The sequence below is a fragment of the Eretmochelys imbricata genome, chromosome 4, assembly GCF_965152235.1.
Source record: "Eretmochelys imbricata isolate rEreImb1 chromosome 4, rEreImb1.hap1, whole genome shotgun sequence".
Lineage (NCBI taxonomy): Eukaryota > Metazoa > Chordata > Testudines > Cheloniidae > Eretmochelys > Eretmochelys imbricata.
Window position 1 is genome coordinate 43,460,621 of NC_135575.1, and position 21,602 is coordinate 43,482,222.

General features: G+C 40.1%; 1 protein-coding gene across 2 annotated transcripts in view; it reads right to left on the reverse strand.

Annotated features, from left to right (window-relative positions):
• Positions 1-6,315: 6,315 nt before the first annotated feature.
• Positions 6,316-21,602, reverse strand: part of BBS7 (Bardet-Biedl syndrome 7) — a 48,733-nt gene continuing 33,446 nt past the window's right edge. The window contains exons 14-19 of one of the 2 annotated variants that reach the window (XM_077815181.1): positions 20,962-21,101; positions 19,706-19,870; positions 17,625-17,734; positions 17,426-17,529; positions 11,454-11,577; positions 6,316-8,372 (exon numbers count right to left, since the gene is read on the reverse strand). In XM_077815181.1, coding sequence (XP_077671307.1) covers positions 8,236-8,372; positions 11,454-11,577; positions 17,426-17,529; positions 17,625-17,734; positions 19,706-19,870; positions 20,962-21,101 — 780 coding nt within the window. In that variant the 3' untranslated portion in view covers positions 6,316-8,235. The remainder of the gene's footprint in view (positions 8,373-11,453; positions 11,578-17,425; positions 17,530-17,624; positions 17,735-19,705; positions 19,871-20,961; positions 21,102-21,602) is intronic. The other variant, XM_077815182.1, reaches the window with a different exon arrangement.

Below are 21,602 nucleotides of genomic sequence, written 5' to 3' on the forward strand. Positions count from 1 at the left end.
ATATTACTACAGTTAATGTAGTGCTTGTGTTAAAGGTGTACGCTGATATACATCAGACTCAAGTCCTGTTATTTCTTCAAAACTAACACAGCAATGACACTGGCAGTATAAGTTTCCCCATTCTATCACATTAATATCTCCACCCATTTCTGGAGGGACCACCTCTGGGAGTCAGAAAATAATTCAGTCTTCATGAATGTCCAGTCCTCTGCTGACACTGACAAAGGTACCAGTTGTGATAATGTTCTTTGAGAACAGCTATCCACTAAAAATTGAACTCAGACCATTACAACTAATTTCACCAACCTAAGGACTGCAGGATCGCACCTTTATAGGCGACATGGAACCACTGATGCCATCACCACCAGTCCCTCCTACTGGTTGGCTTTTGTATTTTGAGGAGGGAGAGTGGGCGTGGGAGGGAAGCAGGAAATAGTTCTAGTTAGCACATTAATTTGTTTTAAATAATATATGTAATAAAAAAAAGTTTTTCTAGTGCCTGGTAGATCAAAAGCCAGTTGGTCTAGAGAGACAAAATTACTGTTAAGATATAAATTAATTGCTCTTGGCTTCTTTTCTGAGCTAAATATAGCTTATATAAAGTTCAAATGCAATGGGGGTTTTCTATTACTAAGATGGTGAAAAAAATTGCTAGCTATGGAAGTATAAAAATAAGGCTATTGAGGATTATCTGTTTTGCCTAATTATTAATGAAATGTGTCCACAACTTTGAATATTTAACCATGATCCTATATAGCATTTAAAGCAACATTTATTAATTTATTAGATATTCAGGATATACATACCCATATTTTTGCTTTCTCTTCTCCCTTCCAAGGAGCTTTTGGCTGATTTTACACTGATTTTTTTCCCTGGATGATATTATATTTTATGTGAATACTGCATCTTTATTATACTTTTGATTCTGAAACGGTAAAAATGTTTTTAAATGACATTATTACTGTTCTTTTGGTAAACAATAGAAGAAAACAGTTGTAGAAAGATGAATAAAAGGCATGGAATAAAAAATATGCTCATTTCACATTGTGAACAGACTTTAGTTACTTGAAGATGATAAATGAATACAAACTTTGATTTAATATGGTAAAACTATAAATATATTTATTGCTAAATTCAGTGGTCTAAAGGACAATACAACTCTGTGAAGAGATACACCAGAAACAAAAGGATTCCAGCACCAGAAATGCTGAAAATAATTTAAAATTCATTTTATTTTGTGCTATGTTTTATTTGCATTTGTAGATAACATAAATACGGAGAGGCAGCATGGGCCAGTGATAGGGAACTGGCCAGGGACTCAGGAAACGTAGATTCTGTTCCCAGCTCTGCTAGTGACCAGATTTGTGATCTTGGGAAAGTCATATCTCCTATCTGTGCCTCTGTTTCCCATCCTAATGTACACTGTAAGCTCTTTGGACTGTCTCTCAGGTGTTTGTTCAGTACCTAGCACAACTGGGCCCCAATCTCAGATGAGACCTCTAACCACTGCTGTAATACAAATAAATAATTTTAACACCACATGCAGTTAATCTTTAAATAAACTGGAAGCCAGTGTGAGAATGAGAGCCAGATTGAACTGAGTAGACCCATGTACCCAGTCCCCTCAGTGCATGCTACTTTTGACACAAGGAGGTTAACAGTAATGCCTCTGTGGTACTACCTGCATCTGCTCACACCAGTGGACCCGCAGAGGAGATTACAAGCATGAAGAAGCTGGGTGAAGGCACAGTGTGGACCGATGTTTAGGTTGTTCCCTTTGGCAGCAGCACTGCAAGGAAAGCAAACACTTTCCAAGCTTCTATTGCTGCTGCACTGCCAGGGAGCTAGCAAAAGCAACAGAGGGCCACTCTGAATTGGTGCAAGCCCTTGTCTTGGAAGGCTAACCCTGAAGAGAACACCTTGTGCCCCCAGTGGATGTTGGAAAATGTGCATGTTTTTGTACACTGGTGTGGTGAGGCAGTGCCCCACCCCCTGAGAAGAAGGGCTGAACCAGGCCAGAGAGGCCCCACAGACCCACAGCAGCCAATCAGAAAAGGCCTACTGGGAGCCAGTCAGGGCCAGGATTACAGCCAGCCAATCAGGGCTAGGCTAGGCCCTGTATAAAGGCTGTCCAGAAAGCAAGCAGGGTAGTCTCTCCCTGGTGCTTAAGAGAGGAGGACTGGCTCCTGAGGTGAAAGGCTGTACCTTGCACAGAGCAGTGCAGGGGAAGGGCAGAAGGAGCTGGGGAGCTAAAGAAAACCCCCAGGCTGCTGGCCTAGCTACAAAGGGTGGGGCAGGTGTATAGGGCCAAAGGGGAAGCAGCCCAGGGACAATAGCAGGGCAAGGGGAGAGAAGGAGGGCAGAGAGGCTGCTGCTAGAGGGTCCCTGGATTGGACCCTTCCCCCCCCACCCCCCCGTACTACACCTGGCTGAAGAAGGGCATGGCCTGATCCAGGCTGTGGATGGCCCCTGTGACAAAGGGGCTAGACTCTGAGACTGCAGCTGGTCACTACAGGAGGTGCAGATGGTGGACTGCTGATAACACCAAACCCCAGGAAGGAGACTAGACCAGAGCAGTGGACACTGCCAGAGGGCAGTGTCCTGCAGAGGATGCTAACGAGCATTGTGGGTCCAGCTGCCAGCAGGGTGAGGGATGGATGGGACACTACCAGCAGAGGGCACCCCACAGAGGACAGAGCTAATTTCCGGAGGTCCCACAGTGGTGAGTGCCAACCCTGTCATAACCGGACTCCCTGTTTCTTCCATGGGGGGAGGGGGGGGCGAGGGGAATGCCTCCCACTCTCCAAGATGCACAAATTTGGGGGAAATGCAATAACTATACATGGGAAGAGGATATTTGGACTGGATCAAAGACCTCAGCAGCTGGGCCACTTTACAAATTGACAGACATTTCATAAGGGTATTACACTTTGGCCTTTTGAATTTTGGTCATTGGTCTAATTTTAAGATTAGATAATAAAAAATAATTCAGTGCTTTAATGTACACTATCCAGATCAAGCAGCCATCAAACACTAAATTTACTTGTGAATTTTAAGCTGACTGTTTGTTGACCAACTAGAACATAAGAATGGCCATACTGGATCAGATCAAAGGTCCATCTAGCCCAGTATCTTGTCTTCCACCAGTGGCCAATCCAGGGTGCTCCAACAAGAATGAACAGAACAGGTAATCATAAAGTGATCCATCCCGTCGCCCATTCCTAGCTTCTGGAAAACAGAGGCTAGGAACACCATCCCTGTCCATCCTGGCTAATAAGCCATTGGTGGACCTAGCCTCCATGAATTTATCTATTTCTTTTTTGAACCATGTTGACTATTCCCCAACAAATTATGTTCACCTATGTACCTGACAATTTTGTTCTTTACAATAGTTTGAACCACTCTGCCTGGTACTGAAGTCAGGCTTATCGGCCTGTAATTGCCAGGTTCACCTCTGGAGCCCTTTTTAAAAATTGGCGTCACATTAGCTATCCTCCAGTCATTGGTACAGAAGCTGATTTAAATGATAGGTTACAGACTACAGTTAGCAGTCCTGTAATTTCACATTTGAGTTCCTTCAGAACTCTTGGGTGAATACCATCTGGTCCTGGTGACTTATTGCTGTTTAGTTTATCAATTTGTTCCAAAACCACCTCTAATGACACCTCAATCTGAGACAGTTCCTCAGATGTGTCACCTAAAAAGAATGGCCCAGGTTTGGGAATCTCCCACACATCCTCAACTGTGAAGACTGATGCAAAGAATTCATTTAGTTTCTCCGCAGTGGCCTTATTGAGTGCTCCTTTAGCATCTCCATCATCCCGTGGCCTCACTGGTTGTTTAGCAGGTTTCCTGCTTCTGATGTACTTAAAATTTTTTTTGCTATTATTTTTTGAGTCTTTGGCTAGCTGTTCTTTGATTTCTTTTTTCGCCTTCCTAGTTATAATTTTACACTTCATTTGCTCCTTTCTATTTTCCTCATTAGGATTTATCATCTTTTTAAAGGATGCCGTTTTGCTTCTCACTGTTTTTACTTTGTTTAGCCACAGTGGCGCTCTTTTGGTGTTCTTACTGTGTTTTTTTTTTTATGGCTCTATCCCAAAGGTGGACAAACTATGGCCCATGGGCACTATCCAGCCCACCCCTGATGCTCCCCCTCCCGTGCAGCCTCAGCTTGCTGTGCTGCCAGCGTGGGAGGGGGCTGCCCTGCAGTGGCAGGGGAGAGCAGGAAGAGAGGCTCACCTGCAGCCACAGGGGAGCAGGCGGGTGGTGAAAGTATGGCGAACGCGGACTCAGGAGCACTGGGCGGTGAGGCAGCCAGCCAGAGGGAAGCAGCACTTTGAAGGGGAAACAGCTGCTTCTCTCTGGCTGTGCAGCTGCCCCTGCTCCTCCAGAGTCCTCCACCCATGTTTGCAGGGCTGCATTCTGAAAGGGGCTTTAGAGGGGGGCCTGTCAAGGGGTGGGGTTGGGGCAGTCAGGGAGCAGCGGGGGTTGGATAGGAGGTGGGGTTCCGGGGGGGTGGTTTGGGGCAGTCAGGGAGCAGGGGGGGGTGGTCAGGTGACAAGGAATGGGGGGGTTGGATGGGTTGGGGGTTCTGAGCGGGGCAGTCAGGGGGCAGGAAGTGGGAGGGGGTGGTTAGGGTTTGGGGAGACGTAGCCTTCCCTACCCAGCCCTCCATACAGTTTTGGAACCCTGATGGGGCCCTCAGGCCAAAAAGTTTGCCCACCCCTGCTCTATCCCATGCAGCTTGCAGGGATTTTACTTTTGGTGCTGTACCTTTTTATTTTCTGTTTAACTAACCTCCACATTTTTGTGTAGTTCCCCTTTCTGAAATTAAATGCTCCAGTGTTGTGCTGCTGTGATATTTTCCCTGCCACAGGGATGTTTCAATTTAATTATATTATGCTCACTATTACCAAGTGCTCCAGCTATAGTCACCTCTTGGATCTGATCCTGTGCTCCACTTAAGAATAAATGAAGAATTTCCTGCCTTGTTGGTTCCAGGACTAGCTGCTGCAAGCAGCAGTCACTTAAGGTGTAAAGAACTACACCCATCCAGTACATTCTTTGTCGGCTTGATGGATTCCTTCTGAACAAAAGCATGTCAGCAAAATACGTATACCTTAGTCTCTCTGCATCTTGATCGTGTTGAATGATAGACCCAAAATAGGTTGATTTCCCTTTTAACTGTCATTTTAACACCAATAACTAGAAAAGAATCGTTATTTTAAAATAGTATCTGTCATAAATATAAAGGGAAGGGTAAACCCCTTTAAAATCCCTCCTGGCCAGAGGAAAAATCCTCTCACCTGTAAAGGGTTAAGAAGCTAAAGGTAACCTCGCTGGCACCTGACCAAAATGACCAATGAGGAGACAAGATACTTTCAAAAGCTGGGAGGAGGGAGAGAAACAAAGGGTCTCCGTCTGTCTATATGCTGTTTCTGCCGGGGATAGACCAGGAATGGAGTCTTAGAACTTTTAGTAAGTAATCTAGCTAGGTATGTGTTAGATTATGACTTCTTTAAATGGCTGAGAAAAGAATTGTACTGAATAGAATGACTATTTCTGTCCTTTTTTGTAACTTAAGGTTTTGCCTAGAGGGATTCTCTGTTTTGAATCTAATTACCCTGTAAGGTATCTACCATCCTGATTTTACAGAGGTGATTCCTTTACCTCTATTTCTATTAAGTCTTCTTGTAAGAAAACTGAATGCTTTTTCATTGTTCTCAGATCCAAGGGTTTGGGTCTGTGGTCACCTATGCAAATTGGTGAGGATTTTTACCAAACCTTTCCCAGGAAGTGGGGTGCAAGGGTTGGGAGGATTTGGGGGGGAAAGACGTGTCCAAACTACATTTCTCAGTAAACCCAGTTAGAGTTTGGTGGTGGCAGTGGATATTCCAAGGACAAAGGATAAAATTAATTTGTACTTGGGGAAGCTTAACCTAAGCTGGTAAAAGTAAGCTTAGGAGGTTTTCATGCAGGTCCCCACATCTGTACCCTAGAGTTCAGAGTAGGGGAGGAACCTTGACGCTATCTGATCTAGTTTTCAGGATGGTCTTTCCATTTAATTTTATAGCAGGCAATTCTTCATCCATACTTCTAATGTTCTGGAATAATTGCAGTTGCTCAATTAGTTTTTTTCTTTTTAACTGCTGGATCTCTATGGCAAAGGAAACAGTAGGTTTAAAACCAACACATAGTTGCTTTTGGAATGGGTCAGCTTACCTCCTACATAGTGGTGGGGTTAATGGGAATGTGAGGAAGAAAAGGAAGCCAGATTCAAGAGGCTTGATAGAGTGTGTGGGTTTTTTTTTAAGTTGAAAACAACCCTGGAACTGTGGAGGCTACTATCTGAATTTTTAACCTACTGTTTAAAAACATCCTAAACATTAACAAATTAATAAGAGGAACCATTTTCTCTTCTCCCATTACTTTGTGTAATTGACAGCACTTTAAATAATTTTCACAACTATGCTGGTATAGTCAGGCAATTTTGACTTGCTCCCACAGAATTCTCCATTAGTACGAGGGGATTCTGAACATCTGCAGGAGACAGTGGTGTCAGATCCTGATGCAGTATCAAGACCTGGCTTCTGTTTGAGTGGGTCTTTCACACAATAGCAGGGAACAGGAAAAAAAACAATTATAAGTGGGGGAAAAAATAGCAAGGAGACTCAGGCACTTACAGAAGATGAAGCTACCTTGTAACTATTTTGGGAGGGGATTTAATTTCATGTTAAGGGCAAACCTTTAACACATACCTTTAATGCAAGTGTCAATATTTAACTCTTTCACTGCTAATCACAACATATGAGAAAGGAGAGGAATGACCATAATGTGAAGATTTGCACAATTTTGGTGCCCTAGGGGACAGTACAAGAAACTACCAGAACTTAATTCATGCTCTTCCCTTGGCCCATAACAGCAATAGGTCAGAGCAAAGAAGTGGCTCCAAGAGGGGTGTAATTCCAACCATGGGGAGTATCCTGTCTTGCTCGGGTAGTAGGTGTGAGGGAAGACAGCTTCCTCTGGGGCTCTAATGGCTGATTTGGTTGTTAGCAAACATCACTGCATCAGTTACACTTGAGTTGCATTTTCAAGCTTTTCTTGGCGAACATGAGGGCTAGAAACAATTGTTTGCTAAATGAAAATTTAGATTTTGACATGGTATGAGGAACACTCCTAGGTATCACCCCATGATGCTATGAGACTCAGTTCACCATGACTGCCTCTGGATCATTGGGTATGCTATAACTGTATTGGCTACTTAAGCAAGTGTAAATAATTAAATGCAATATCACACTGAAAAGAGATTTTTTTTTTGTTAAGCATAGACAGCATGATTGATGCTGTACAACACAAGTAGTTTGTCTTCCTGCCCTAATATGCTTACCATCTAAATCCATAGGACAGAAGTGCTCTCTCAAAAATAGATAGGAGATGCCATTGTTACTAAAAGATGTTAGAGATTGTGGACTTCATAATTTTTGGGAGGGTTTTGAAGGGGGGGGAACCACCCTAGGTAAGCGCCTGATAGATTGTGACAGTGAGCATTTCAGGCATAGGAGCAGTATAGAGGCAAAAAACAATCCATTCTAAGGGGACTATATACAATTTATATATATTCCTAAGAATTTTATACTTACTAGATGGCTTATACAACAATACAATTATATACCTAATTACCCTTTAAAGCAACTGAGTACCTCTCTCCCTTCCTACATACAAAATTGTCTTCAATATCTATAATATATACAACATACATGTAACTTACAAGTATTGTACCATTCTCTGGTTACAGTGAGTATTTTAACCAGTTTGATATAGCTATAAATTTCTATTGTTAATTTCCCCAATATATTTATTAGATGCCAAGTCCACAAAGACTTGTTTCCACAGTTCTAAGAGTTCTAGAGGATCTTCCATGTCCTGGTGAACTAGAGTAATAAAAGAATTTAAAAATAAGTCTGATCCTATCAATTTTCTTCAGCTATTATGATCAGTATTCAAGTAAACATACTTTATGCAATAGGCTTTACAGTTATCTTCAGCTCAAATTCTGAACATACTGTAATAAATACAAGTACAGGACCACATTATAGAACTATCAACACAGCAAAACATTAGATACATATAAAGCAAAGATACTAAAATAATGTAAATTAAAAATATTCAATATCCGATTGTCCTGGTTCACAGCAGTAAGAACTGTCCCAGTATATCATTTCTTCTAGTTTAGGCAGCAGCATCGAAGAATGCAATCAGTGCATTTTGATCATAACTGTCCAAAATTTCCAGAAGAAGAGGAACTTTGGTTTTCACATTTGTGCCTTTAAATTTAAATTTATCAATGAAGAGATCTGTAATCATGCCTGCAAAAAATGTTTGACAAGGTTTAGTCTTATTAAAAAAACTGTTAATGTACTCTGAGTTAAATTATGGTAGGTTTTCTTTTAGATTATAGAGCTAAAATTATTTAGTTTAATACTATGTTTCAAAATTCATTTACAGTTGAAGTACCAGAGGCTCTGGGATCCTATAACAACTTGTTTCAGATACATTCCAAAAAACAGCATTTCTACCTTTGAATTACCTGCATCTCAAGTAGAAGGTGCTCTTAGGACAAAGAAAATTGCTTAACCAAAAAAAATTTTTTTTAAATGTGGTAGTTAACTCACAGCCTGTGTATGTAGGCTTACTGAAGCCTAGACACTGTGACACCTGTGGATTCTATGTGCTGTGAGCAGCTTCAGTGGTTACTTTGCATATCTGGATCTTGAAATCTGTAAAGATTCCATTCAGCACTGGATAATTTTAACATCTACAGGGTCTCAAGGCTTCTGGTGCATTGTGAATGGTCAGTTCTTGAATTTTTCTACTGCTGTTACTAAAGTTCTGATCCAGCAAGTTCAGCACTTGAGTAGAAAAATCAGATTTCAATTTTATAGATCTACAATTTGTATTTTTACTTCCTACTATATCTTTCACTTTTGACTTTCACTGTAAATACACTGACTGATTCAGGAGAGAACTTAAGGACATGCTTAAATCCATCTTTGGTCAAGACAGAACTTGCCATATTAAATCAAACAGGCCGTAAACACATATCCAAAGTTAAGCACATGTTGAAGAGTTGTCCTGAATAAGGATGCATTCCTGAATTGGGGTTATAACAGTCATCCCTCTGTTTTAGCATTCACTAAATAAAGTGAATGAATCTCATCAGAATAATCCAACTCCTGAATTTTCAGCACTGCCTTAGATCTCATCGATTTTCTAAGATTCTCTTCTGAACTGTTCTCCTATAGCATCATAGGACAATGAGGCCTTCTAGTCCAGTCCCCTGTACTCAAGGCAGGACTAAGTATTATCTAGACCAGGGGTTCTCAACCTTTTTTTCCTTGAGGCCACGTGCCCTCCCCACTCCCCCAACATGCTATTAAACTCCACAGCCTGCCTGTGCCACAACTGTTTCTGCATATAAAAGCCAGGGCTGGCATTAGAGGGTAGCAAACAAGGCAATTGCCCAGGGCCCCATGCCACAGGGGACCCCGCAAAGCTTAGTTGCTCAGGCTTTGGCATCAGCCCCATACTGTGGGGCTTCATCTTTCTGCCCTGGGCCCCAACAACTCTAATGCCCGGCCCTGCTTGGCATACCCCCCGAAACAAGCCACAGCCCCCCATGGGTCCCGACCCCTGGTTGAGTACCACTAATCCAGACCATCCCTGACAGGTGTTTGTCTAGCCTGCTCTTAATCTCCAATGATGGAGATTCCACAACCTCCCTGGGTAACTTATTCTAGTACATAACCATCCTGACTGTTAAGAATTTTTTCCTAATGTCCTACCTAAACCACCCTTGCTGCAATTTAAACCCAGTGCTTCTTGTCCTAACCTCAGAGGTTAAGGAGAACAATTTTTCTCCCTCCTACTTTTAACAATCTTATGTACTTAAACTTGTGTTCTCCCTCAGTCTTCTCCAGACCAAACAAACCCAATTTTTTCAATCTTCCCTCATAGGTCATGTTTTCTAGACCTTTAATCATTTTTGTTGCTCTTCTCCGGACTCTCTCCAATTCGTCCGCATCTTTCCTGAAATGTAGCGCCCCAAACTGAACACAAGACTCCAGTTGAGGCCTAATCAGCACGTAGTAGAACAGAAGAATTACTTCTCATGTCTTGCTTACAACACTCCTGTTAATTACCATCCCAGAATAAGTTTTTTTTTGTTTTTTTGCAACAGTATTACTGTTTACTCATATTTAACTTGTAATCCACTATGACTCCCAGCTCCCTTTCCACAGTACTGTGTTAGGCAGTGTCATAAATATAAAGGGAAGGGTAAACATCTTTAAATCCCTCCTGGCCAGAGGAAAAACCCATTCACCTGTAAAGGGTTAAGAAGCTAAGATAACCTCGCTGGCACCTGACCAAAATGACCAATGAGGAAACAAGATATTTTCAAAGCTGGAGGGAGGGGAAAAACAAAGGGTTCTCTGTCTGTGTGGTGCTTTTGCTGGGACCAGAGCAGGAATGCAGGTCAGAACTCCTGTAAAAAGTAAGTAAGCAATCTAGTTAGATATGCGTTAGATTGTTTTGTTTAAATGGCTGATAAAATAAGTTGTGCTGAATGGAAGGTATATTCCTGTTTTTGTATCTTTTTGTAACTTAAGGGTTTGCCTAGAGGGATTCTCTGTTTTGAATTTAATTACCCTGTAAGGTATTTACCATCCTGATTTTACAGAGGTGATTCTTTTACTTTAATTAAAATTCTTCTTTTAAGAACCTGATTGCTTTTCATTGTTCTTAAGATCCAAGGGTTTGGGTCTGTGTTCACCTATGCAAATTGGTGAGGATTTTTATCAAGCCTTCCCCAGGAAAGGGTGTAGTGCTTGGGGGGATATTTTTTTTGGGAGGGGGGGGCGGGGGGGGAGAGAGAGAGAGACGTTTCCAAATGGGCACTTCCCCTGTTCTTTGTGCACCACTTTGGTGGTGGCAGTGTTTACCTAAGATGGTAAGAATAAACTTAGGCAGTCTTTCATGCAGGTCCCCACATCTGTACCCTAGACTTCAGAGTGGGGAAGGAACCTTGACAGGCAGTCATTTCCCATTTTGTATGTGTGCAAATGACAGTTCCTCAAGTGGCGTACTTTGCATTTGTTCTTATATATACAGTTTGTCTCTTTATTTTTCAGTTTTATTTCATAATATCAATCTGCAGTAACTGCCAGACTCTTAAGTTTACCCATAAGAGTTTTACATGTATATTCACTGTGATCCACTGGTCCTCCTGGTGCTACTAGATTGTACCTACCTGCTAATTTACTCTAGAAAACTTAGAACTATATTTTTATCCTGTCTATTGCACGTGCATGCATGCTCTCTCTCTGGCTGTTAATATTTTTAGTGTAAAGAAAGAAGCTAAAAAAGAGAAGCTCTATTAAAGAACGAACCATAAAGTCTCTCAAGATGTGCAGGTTGTTTCTTGTACTCTTCAAGAAGGTGGTCTGATTCCTCTAAAATGCAGCGGTACTCTGGTATCAGGAAGTCCATGTTTCCCTCATGAACCTGCAACTCCTTAAAATAGATTTTAAAACGTTACCAAAGAATTAAAGGCTGTAAACTCTAAAAACGGAGTTTAGATCTGACAGTGTTGGATCATATTAAAGAAGTTCTATATTAAAATCACCTCATTGTTTAAATTCCAGGGTATTACTAATTAAGAGGTCTCTTGGGTTTTGGTACTGTTTCTCTCCCTCTGTGTGAAACTTGCAAGCCGCTAATTGTGTTAGTATGTTCTAAGACAGTCTGTTCTCAAAGCAATTCTTTGTAACAACTACTCACACAGAGAGACTCAAAGCAATGTAACAGAAACAGCACCCAGAGACTCCCCGCCCTTTTGCTGTATTCATCTCGCTTTAACAATTGTGATTAAAATAGAGATAGAGGATGTATGTGGATGGATGCTTGGTGGGGATAATAACTGAATGATCAGGGAGGTGCCAGCCTAAGAATCCAGTGTCCATCGGTTAAAGAAGGTGTCAAGTGGAAATAACTAGAGGACCCCCGGAGGGCAGACTGGAATCCACTCAACAGCCTCAAGAATGGGAGAACCAAAGAACAAGATAACATCTGGCAGCAGGGAGCCATCAGGAATGTGCCATCTGCTGATTGATTCAGCAACAGCATGATGAAGCAATTCCCATAGACTGGCATAGGAAGAAATTCCTATAAAAATGGACTCTAGAAAGTGAGAACTTGGGGGTCTGATTCTGCAAACCAACTGCCAGGAGCATCAGATGAGCATATAACAAGGCCCTGCTCCCTCCTCATATCCAGGCCACCTGGCCAGTGGCTTGGCATGAGCAACTCTAAGGCTGGTAACTATGATGATAACCTTGCAGAACCTCTGTGTGTATGAATGAATGTGTGAATAAATATGAAATTGAATGGAATGTTATAGCTATAACTAACTGCTTACTATGATTCTTTCTGTATTCACAATAAATGTGGCATTTTGCCTTTTTCCCCTTTAATAAGATCCTGCTGGTTTTTATTTTATTGGTATAACAGGAGGCAATGCATAGATAGGTGAAACAATCCTTCAAAACTGCTCTTACTATTTTGGAAATGTAATTTTTCTCCCTCTCCTCACTAAGTTCCAAACAGTATTGCCCACTTTTACCACTGGATTCTCAAACCCCCATTACAGCTTCCATTTCTGATCAACAGCAGAATGACTCGCCTTCAGTTCATCAGGACTATTTTTTCACTGGCTGGTGGTTTTAGAACTGAACAGTGATCTTATACTGAGTTTTTCGATCTGATTTTGGTGTCTTTCTGAAAACTCAGAATAAGAAACAGTATCACCAGATGAAAATGGATCCTACTCAGAACTTGCTACCACATTAAACGGTGTTCCTTTTAAATACTAGTTTGCTCACCTTTTTTAGAAATAATAATCTGGACTGATGAAGGAATCAAGTGAACATTTGGAGTTACTTCAACAGGCCATTTCTATGCTACAAAATCAGTTTGGGTTTTGGCGCTAACTGTAATAACCCAATGTAGAGAATATTACAATAAGACAGGAACTGATACTGAAAAATTCAACAAACTACTGGCTATCAAAAATAGGAGTGTGACAGTTCATCCTGTCCTGGCCAATTCAAAGAGAATGGAGCACCTGAAATCTTAATTTTCCCAACTTTCGTTATCTTCTGGCTCTGGAATTTGACTCCATAAGAAGTTGGTCCTGTACTTTTTTTTAAAACTAAACATAATTTTAACATGCATAGTATTATCTTACAATGTCATTCTACTGTGGAAATAAGACCACTGAAAGTGGCATTGTGGAGTGTTTTTTCCCCCATAGATGCAGAAATCAAACAGGCATAGCTTACAACTAAAAAGATGTTCTCTCTAGCTGACAGCTCCAGACACTGCAATCTGAGAATCAAGCTGGGTTCTTTTCTTTATCATCACCACTTGTAAGCAAGGTTCTCCAGGACAAATTAGACCCAGGTTATATAGGTGTTCAGAAGTGCCAATAATTATATAGACAATTCTGTTATTTCACAAGAAGGAACAAAAAACTGCTCAATTTCCTTGAACTTTGCTGATTCTTCAAGATTGTAAAGGGTAAAAAGCAATAAAACTCCCAAAACATTTTGGTTACCAACATCAGAAAACAGGATACCCAGAGACCAAGTCTTCTAGATAAGAGTGTCAATTTTACATAGTTACTTTTTAAAGTCCACAGAAATAAGACTACATAATCTTGCTTTACATGACAATTATTTGGAATTTGAGAACAAAATATTTTAAAAGACCTCAGCTCAAATTATCCTTTGTTCTTTCAGATTAAGTTAAGATTATTAGCACCACTCCCCCATCCCTCCTGATATTTAATCATTTCTAGACTAAAAGCAGACATTTTTGTGGCTGCAAGAATAGGACTCTCTCCCTGGACACAAACTGAGTACTGAGGGATGGAAAGGTTATTTCTAAGGTTGTTTTTCTTTTTTTTTAGCTGCCACATATTTAAATAAAATTTAAACAATCCAGTAGCCAAGAGACATAACCATATAAAGTTAAAGGGTGCTCCAATTAAAAAAAAAACCTAAACAAAACCCCCCACACTTTTGTCTAAAAATCTGAGCCACTATTGTTACAAATTAAGATAAGAACAAATTTTCTATTTTTTCAGTTTGTTTACACAGTGCAGCACATTAATTGATTTTAAGGGGAATGTGATGAGACCTTAAAGTCTTTCCATTGACTACAAAGGAATTAGAATTGGGCACACAGCATATAGTCAGTACCATTTTTCAAATTTAGTAATCACTTTCCCATTGCTGTTTGGCTGTTCACACAAACAGGGAAAAACATTTAGAAGAAGAAAAGGTAGGAAAGTTAGATTGCACAAGTCACGAAGTTGCCAGTGGGTCTTCTAGAAATCTAGGACAAGTTGAGTACCTGAAACTATTTATAATTAATGTTTAAAAACAGACTTAATTTCAAGTTAGTGTTTTTTTAAAAAAGAAAACACGATACCATAAAATAAGGAAAGAACAGTTGCTTAAATTCTTCTTGACACCTTAAGAGCACACACTAAACTATTACTCACATTTTATACCACCACTTCTCTGGTGGTTTCATCTATTTTTTCTAAACCTAAACTTCATTAACAAAAATCTGTTTTATGGTTGGAGACAACCTTCTCAACATGACCTGATGCTATGCTGCCTGAATCTCCAAACAGACAGAAATAATAGTGCTGTGGGATGACATGTGAACTTTCACCATGTATTTAACTGGGATGTTAAAGGTCAGTTGTCCTCAGAAAAATGTCTATGTAAAGTGGAACTAGCAGCAGTTCCCTGTATATTATTTCAAGTCATGCCTGTTGACTAGCAACAAACCTTCATTACATTTTACTTCTGTTAGTGCTACAGAACCAAACACAAAAATGAAAGAGGGAGCCAGGTTCCTTTCTGGCTCATATCAATAGTATCGTTAATAAAGTTCCAGTCAAAAAACCTTTCATAGAATATCAGGGTTGGAAGGGACCTCAGGAGGTCATCTAGTCCAACCTCCTGCTCAAAGCAGGACCAATCCCCAACTAAATCATCCCAGCTAGGATGCCTTTATTGTAGGACAGTGGGTCTCAAACTTTTCAGACTACTGTACCCCTTCAGGAGTCACCCTGAATGTCTTACATACCCCAAGTTTCACCTCATGTAAAAACTACTTTCTTACAAAATCAGACAATAAAGAAGTGTCACAGAACACTACTGAAAAATTGATTATTCTCATTGTTACCATATAATTATAAAATCGATTGGAACATAAATGTCATACTTATACTTCAGTGGATAATATATAGAGTAGTAAAAACAAGTCATTGGCTGTATGAAATTTTTGTTTGTACTGACTTCACTAGTGCTTTTTATGTAGCCTGTTGTAAAAATAGGCAAATATCTAGATAAGCTGATGCACCCCCGGAGGGCTTCTGCTTACCCCAGGGGTACACACACACCTGGTTGAGAGAACCACAGTTGTAGGACATTAAGTAGCCAGAGAACCCAGATTCAGATTCCAGGCTGAGTTTGTGCATTTGACAGTTAAGAAAGAGGTTAAAACAATCCATTTGCCAACTAGCACGGGGGGGGGGGGTAATTCACCATTTTCTATAGAATTTAAAGCTTTCCATTAAAAAAGGTTCTAATGAGTATAATTGTAAAGGAAATATTTGAAATGTGAATCAATGCAGTGCTGTCCTCTTTCGTGTACAGAAACAGTGCTCCAGGAGGTCAGCTGCTTTGTCTTAAAAAGCAGCAGCGCAAATGAAATTAACTAGACTAGCAGCCATGAAACTGATCAAAACAGTCCTCTGCACAGCAACTAAATAAACAAGAATCATGTCAACTGTACTCTGTTACTGCTTGAGAAATTTATGAACAGTAACACAGGAAGGCAGTGGAGATTTTTCTAGGATGAAAGGAAGCTTGAGGAGGAATAAGTAGCAGAGACTTCCCCATTATAGCAGCCAAAACTGAAGGAGAGGCAAATCAACATCTTAACTATTAATTGTGGATTTTATCAGAAGCAGTCAGCTGCTGTGGTATTGTGGACAGCAGTTAAATACCACAACCACCCTCCCCCATCTAACCATTGCTTTTCTTGCTATCCTAGGGCTTCAGTGTAGAAATTCGCAAAAAGAAAAGGAGTACTTGTGGCACCTTAGAGACTAACCAGTTTATTTGAGCATGAGCTTTCGTGAGCTACAGCTCACTTCATCAGCTGTAGCTCACGAAAGCTCATGCTCAAATAAACTGGTTAGTCTCTAAGGTGCCACAAGTACTCCTTTTCTTTTTGCGAATACAGACTAACACGGCTGTTACTCTGAAAAGTGTAGAAATTGACTTCGGTGCTTTTAGAACCAATGCTATTGCTGCCCTTTATTTCGCTATTTACACATGCAAATCCCCACAGTTGTAGTAACTGTGTAGCCAAACACCTACATTTTCTGAAAAATCTGTCTCTTAAAAGGTGGTCATTGGATTTCAGAATTAACACTTGACTGAGACAATTGGGATGGTTTACACCTCTTACTTTTAAAGCTGTCTCTGCTTGATTCACAATTGGAAACTTAATTTTTGAAACCATACGGGTTAGAAATTTATTTAAGGCTTACATTTTGCAGAATCTGCATTTGTCATGGAGGCCAGATAAATCAGGCGTGACAGATGTCTGTACTGGAGAATAAACCACCATTTCTTATAGATCTTTAGAAGGATACCTATTCAGTTTAACACTCAGCACAGACTAGATTTCTGTGTAGCCACAGAAAAGGTACAGTCCTCCCTTCAAGGCTATCCTCGAGGGGAGTTTTTAAAAATGTATATTACGGCTAGTAAATGCAGGATATCAATAATTTCTCCAATTTAGACTACTTCCACCTCCAGAAGATTACTGATGTGGTTCCAGGGTCAAAGATTAATAACTTCTGAATAATTCCCACATACTTTCCTGCTGATAGCTGGGGCAGAACCTCAAAAAGAGTCTTACTTAATCTCTTGCTGCAGGTGACTATCTTCTGGTTTAAAAGACCAAGGAAGAGAAGGAGGGAGCTGGAGAACCAGCGTTAGACAGGGTAGCAAGAGGTAGCTATATTTAAAAAGCTGTCACAAATAACTGATCATTAAAACAGATTACTCACTAGTCAAGCTCAAATACAAGTGGGGTATGGAGTTCTTTTTAACAAAATCTCTTCGATGACCAATATACATGAACAGCAGTCCTGGCAAGAGAAATACTACAAATGCAGTGACGCCTGCATCTGACACAAGTTTGGTCACTGCCATCCTAAAACAAAACAACCTCCCCCCTTCTACCGTAGAAGTTATGATCAGATACTTACTTTTAGAGCATCTATTAACTGAACTTTCTTGGCCAAAAGCAGCTGATATTCTAGTTTCGGGTGGATTAGTTTTAATGTGTGGTTCACAGATGCTTCGTTTATATCTAGTAGGAACAAAAAAAAATCAGTAATCAGATCAATACTTTTAATGCATTTCATGCATAAGATGATAAAATGAAGTAGAGGAGAATTTTTTTACCATAGGATATATTGAGATTAATTTTCCTTTTGGTGGCTTCTTTAGAGAGCACATCTTTTAGAATGGATATGGTAGAAATGTTGTCAGATTTGAAAAATCCCTCTCCTTTTCTGCCAAAAGAAAAAAAGATTTAAGTAGTAGAGTTAGGGCAGGCCAGTGCACTTGGTTTCCATATTAAAGCAATAAATAGGGCTTCCCACGACCCCCAGTCAGGGGATGAAGCACAACCTCCTTAGAGGCCATCACTAAAGCTATTCCACAGACTAGCTATCAGAATAGTTCATACACTGATTTCATCACACTCGCTATTCAGAACTTACTCTTATCAATCTGGCTACACCACAAAACACCGTTCTCTCAGACAGTCAGAAAGCATAGGCTGTTCTTATGGATTTCCTATGCCATAGAGGACGCAGGGTTTGTCTGCGTGCGTGTGTACATGTAAAAAATTTGGAACACAGTATACTATCTAGGATTCCTGACATCTCTTTCGCTACCTAAACCCTGGTCTACACTAGGGGGGAGTGGGGATTGATCTAAGTTACGCAACTTCAGCTATGTGAATAACGTAGCTGAAGTCGACGTATTTAGATAGACTTACTATAGTGTCTTCACCACGGTGAACTGAATGCTGCCGCACCCCCGTCGACTCCACCTGTGCCGCTCGCGGTGGTGGAGTACAGGAGTCGACAGGAGAGTGCTCAGGGGTTGATTTAGACTAGATGCGATAAATCAATCCCTGCTGGATCGATCACTGCCCACCGATCCAGCGGGTAGTGCAGACATACCCTAAGTTATTACAGTGCGCCTGTCACCATAATATGAGCACTTAACAACTCGCCCCAGTATCAGTCTCACTTTACATGAAAAAAAGTGAGAGTCAAAATGCTTTCTACATCAATTTATAAGCATTTCTTATTGTAATCCCAGATCAAGTTGGAATCTGTATAATTAGAGTAATAGTAATTAATGTTTCCAGCTTCTACAACTCTATTATAAAGTAAAACGATATCTGCTAGCTGAAGCAGCACACTGGTTCATTTAAAGATAACAGAGAATATTATTCCTAACACTGAAAATAAACATTTCTCTAATGGGAGCTGCAGAAAGGGGAGGATTTTTTTTAGCTTGAGACTTTATCACATGCTTTCTTAGGAAGACTGAACACCCATTAAAACTGTAACGATAAGAGTATATTATACTTGTAACAGAGAGGGAGAGAGGAACTCTCTCTAGTGATTTAGCTTCCTTTACTGAAAAAGGAAAAAAATAAAGTTACAAACCAGCGTGTGCTCTAAGATAGTTTTGCTATACTTGTTAGACAGGCACTTACATTTGCAAAAAAGGAACACCGAATTTGTCTCCCTCACATCACACAGTATGCTAAAGACACAAGTTACAAAGCCAAATACACTAAGGCTTCCCTGTTTAGCAATGCTCAATTATTTTCAATTATCTCACCCTTACAAAACACTACATTTTGAAGGATTATCTAATTACTGCATAATACGTACTAATGATCAAATCTGACAGCCCATGTGTAAGTAAAGTTCTTACTGACTTGAAAGGGAGTTTGCCTGAATAAGCAATGTAGGATCTGATTGAGGCTGGTATTCAGAATGGACACATCTAGGGTGAAGACATGGAAAAGAGAAGGCTCTCCTCCACAGCAGGATATTTTGATAATCCTGGACATATGGAATTATTCACCCTGTCCACTCTATGGGGGCGTCACAAGAACTGGGTGACCCACAAGGCAAAAATTACTGTCTGCTATAATACATCATAACAGGAAACAAGCTATGTCTTCAAGGAAGCATTGCCAAGGTTTACTGCCTCTACACAGATTGCTCTGGTTTCTGGCAACTCTCAAGATCCTCAGATTTCAGGGGCTGAACTCTTTCCTCGTTTCATAGGGTGGAGGACTGCAAACCATGTTTTCCCAGCCCTAAAACAAACAACCAGATAAATTCTGATTGCAGTCCCCCTTCATAAAAAAAGCTTATTTAGGGGACAATTTAGCTCTATTTGTATATTTGTTTTTAACCAAAACATGCTTCAGCAATTGTACTTGATTTTACCTGTAAGTACTTTCAAGCTGTGTATCCAGGAAGGTGTTCTGAAAGTAGAAAGTAACACTATCTCCTACTGGAGTTTTTTCAGGAACTTCAGGCAAGCAAAACACAATCCAGGAGTGAATTTCAGCAAAACTGAAGTGGCCTTTAAGCATCAGTGTGTTCATGGGTCTACAGTATTTTGAATGCAGAAGGAAGATGGGAATTAGTTACTGATGAGCAGTACTGATGTTGCAGTAGCTATGCAACTGAAGATGAAAGTTTTTTTCTCATATGGTATGTCTTCCTCCCTTTAAGCCTCAAACATGAGTTTTCACTGACTTCTAGCAAACTAATTAACTAATTCAGACTTCCTTCACACTGAAATATATTCTGAATGATACAATCAGCATTCAATAGTATTCTCTGATGAATTCAACACAAAATCGTGTGTGTGTGTGTGTGTGTGTGTGTGTGTGTGTGTGTGTGTGTGTGTGTGTGTGAGAGACAGACTCCTTATTTGAATATTCTCAATCCAGATGAGTCACAACTGGGCAAAAACACCATAAATTGGCAAACTGTTTTTCCAGGTTACTTGTTTTGCATTTTAAAAACCAAAGCAGGCTGTGGGTGGGGTGATCAACTCTGCAGAAAAACAGAGTATTAGAAACACTCAAGAGTCTCCTGTTCTCTAAACCAGAGATATCCAAGTACTTTGAAGAGGTAATACATGTGAAATAGGCATGATGGAAGGCACAGGAAACCTTTCCCATTAGCATCTGAATGCAAGTGAATCAAGAAGGAGTAAACGCATTTGGTCTAGTTCACTGGGATTCTATTGCATCCGATGAAGTGAGCTATAGCTCACGAAAACTTATGCTCAAATAAATTGGTTAGTCTCTAAGGTGCCACAAGTACTCCTTTTCTTTTTGCGAATACAGACTAACACGGCTGCTACTCTGAAACCTATTTTCCTACAGTCCTTTTTAAAAGTTTGCAATAGCAGTGATGTAAGAAACAGGGAGATTACATATAATTGGATAAAATGACAGCCTCACAACAGAGGAATAAAAGGCAAACAAGAAATCTGGACCAGTTTTTGGGCTCAGCTAGATATGGGAGAGCACTTTTTTTTTTTTTAAATAAGAACAACCCTAGAAGAGACTTGTGATGTTGAGTATTACAATCAGCTGCTAAAACGATTACTGCAGGTTACACAGTCAACTAAGTTTCAATTGGATTGAACCAATTTAGAAGTAGTATTGCTCTCTCTTTGTAAATACCTGTCATGATCAATAAAGTGAGTTCTTTGATGAAGTGAAAGTGGTTTAATCGGATATTGACAAAGTTGGCAGGTTTTCGGTTGAATTCTTGGTGTTACATATGCTTGCAGTGTCCCATACTGGCCTTCAATTGATCGAATCTACATCAATAAACAAAGAGGAGAGGGAAAAAATTAATGAATTTACCAGAATTTTAAAAAAAAATTTTAAACTACAGTACTGATTCAATTAACACAGTACTCCTATGAAAGGGGCAAATTAACTTTTTGAAACTAGATGGAATAGCATTCAACAAGAAACTTCTAGAATTGGCACAGATTTATTACAGAGGAAAAGAAAATCCATTTGCTTTGATTTTGACTGCCCAAAGAACAAAGACTTTGTCCAGCCACTCCTAATCCTTTGGTGTTACTGTACAAGTTTTTGCAGAATTTATGCTATGTAAGATAATGACATAAGACATGTCATTCTACACTTTAAACTATTCCAAAATGACCGCTTCAATAGAACCCACATCTTCACAACAAGCAAAGTCCTTGAGCACCCCCAAAACAAGATTTAAAAAAAAGAAATGGGTCTAGCTCCTCAGCTGCAGTTAGGAAACACTAAGAAAAGTGGAGTGTGCAAAAGAGGATTTGAGC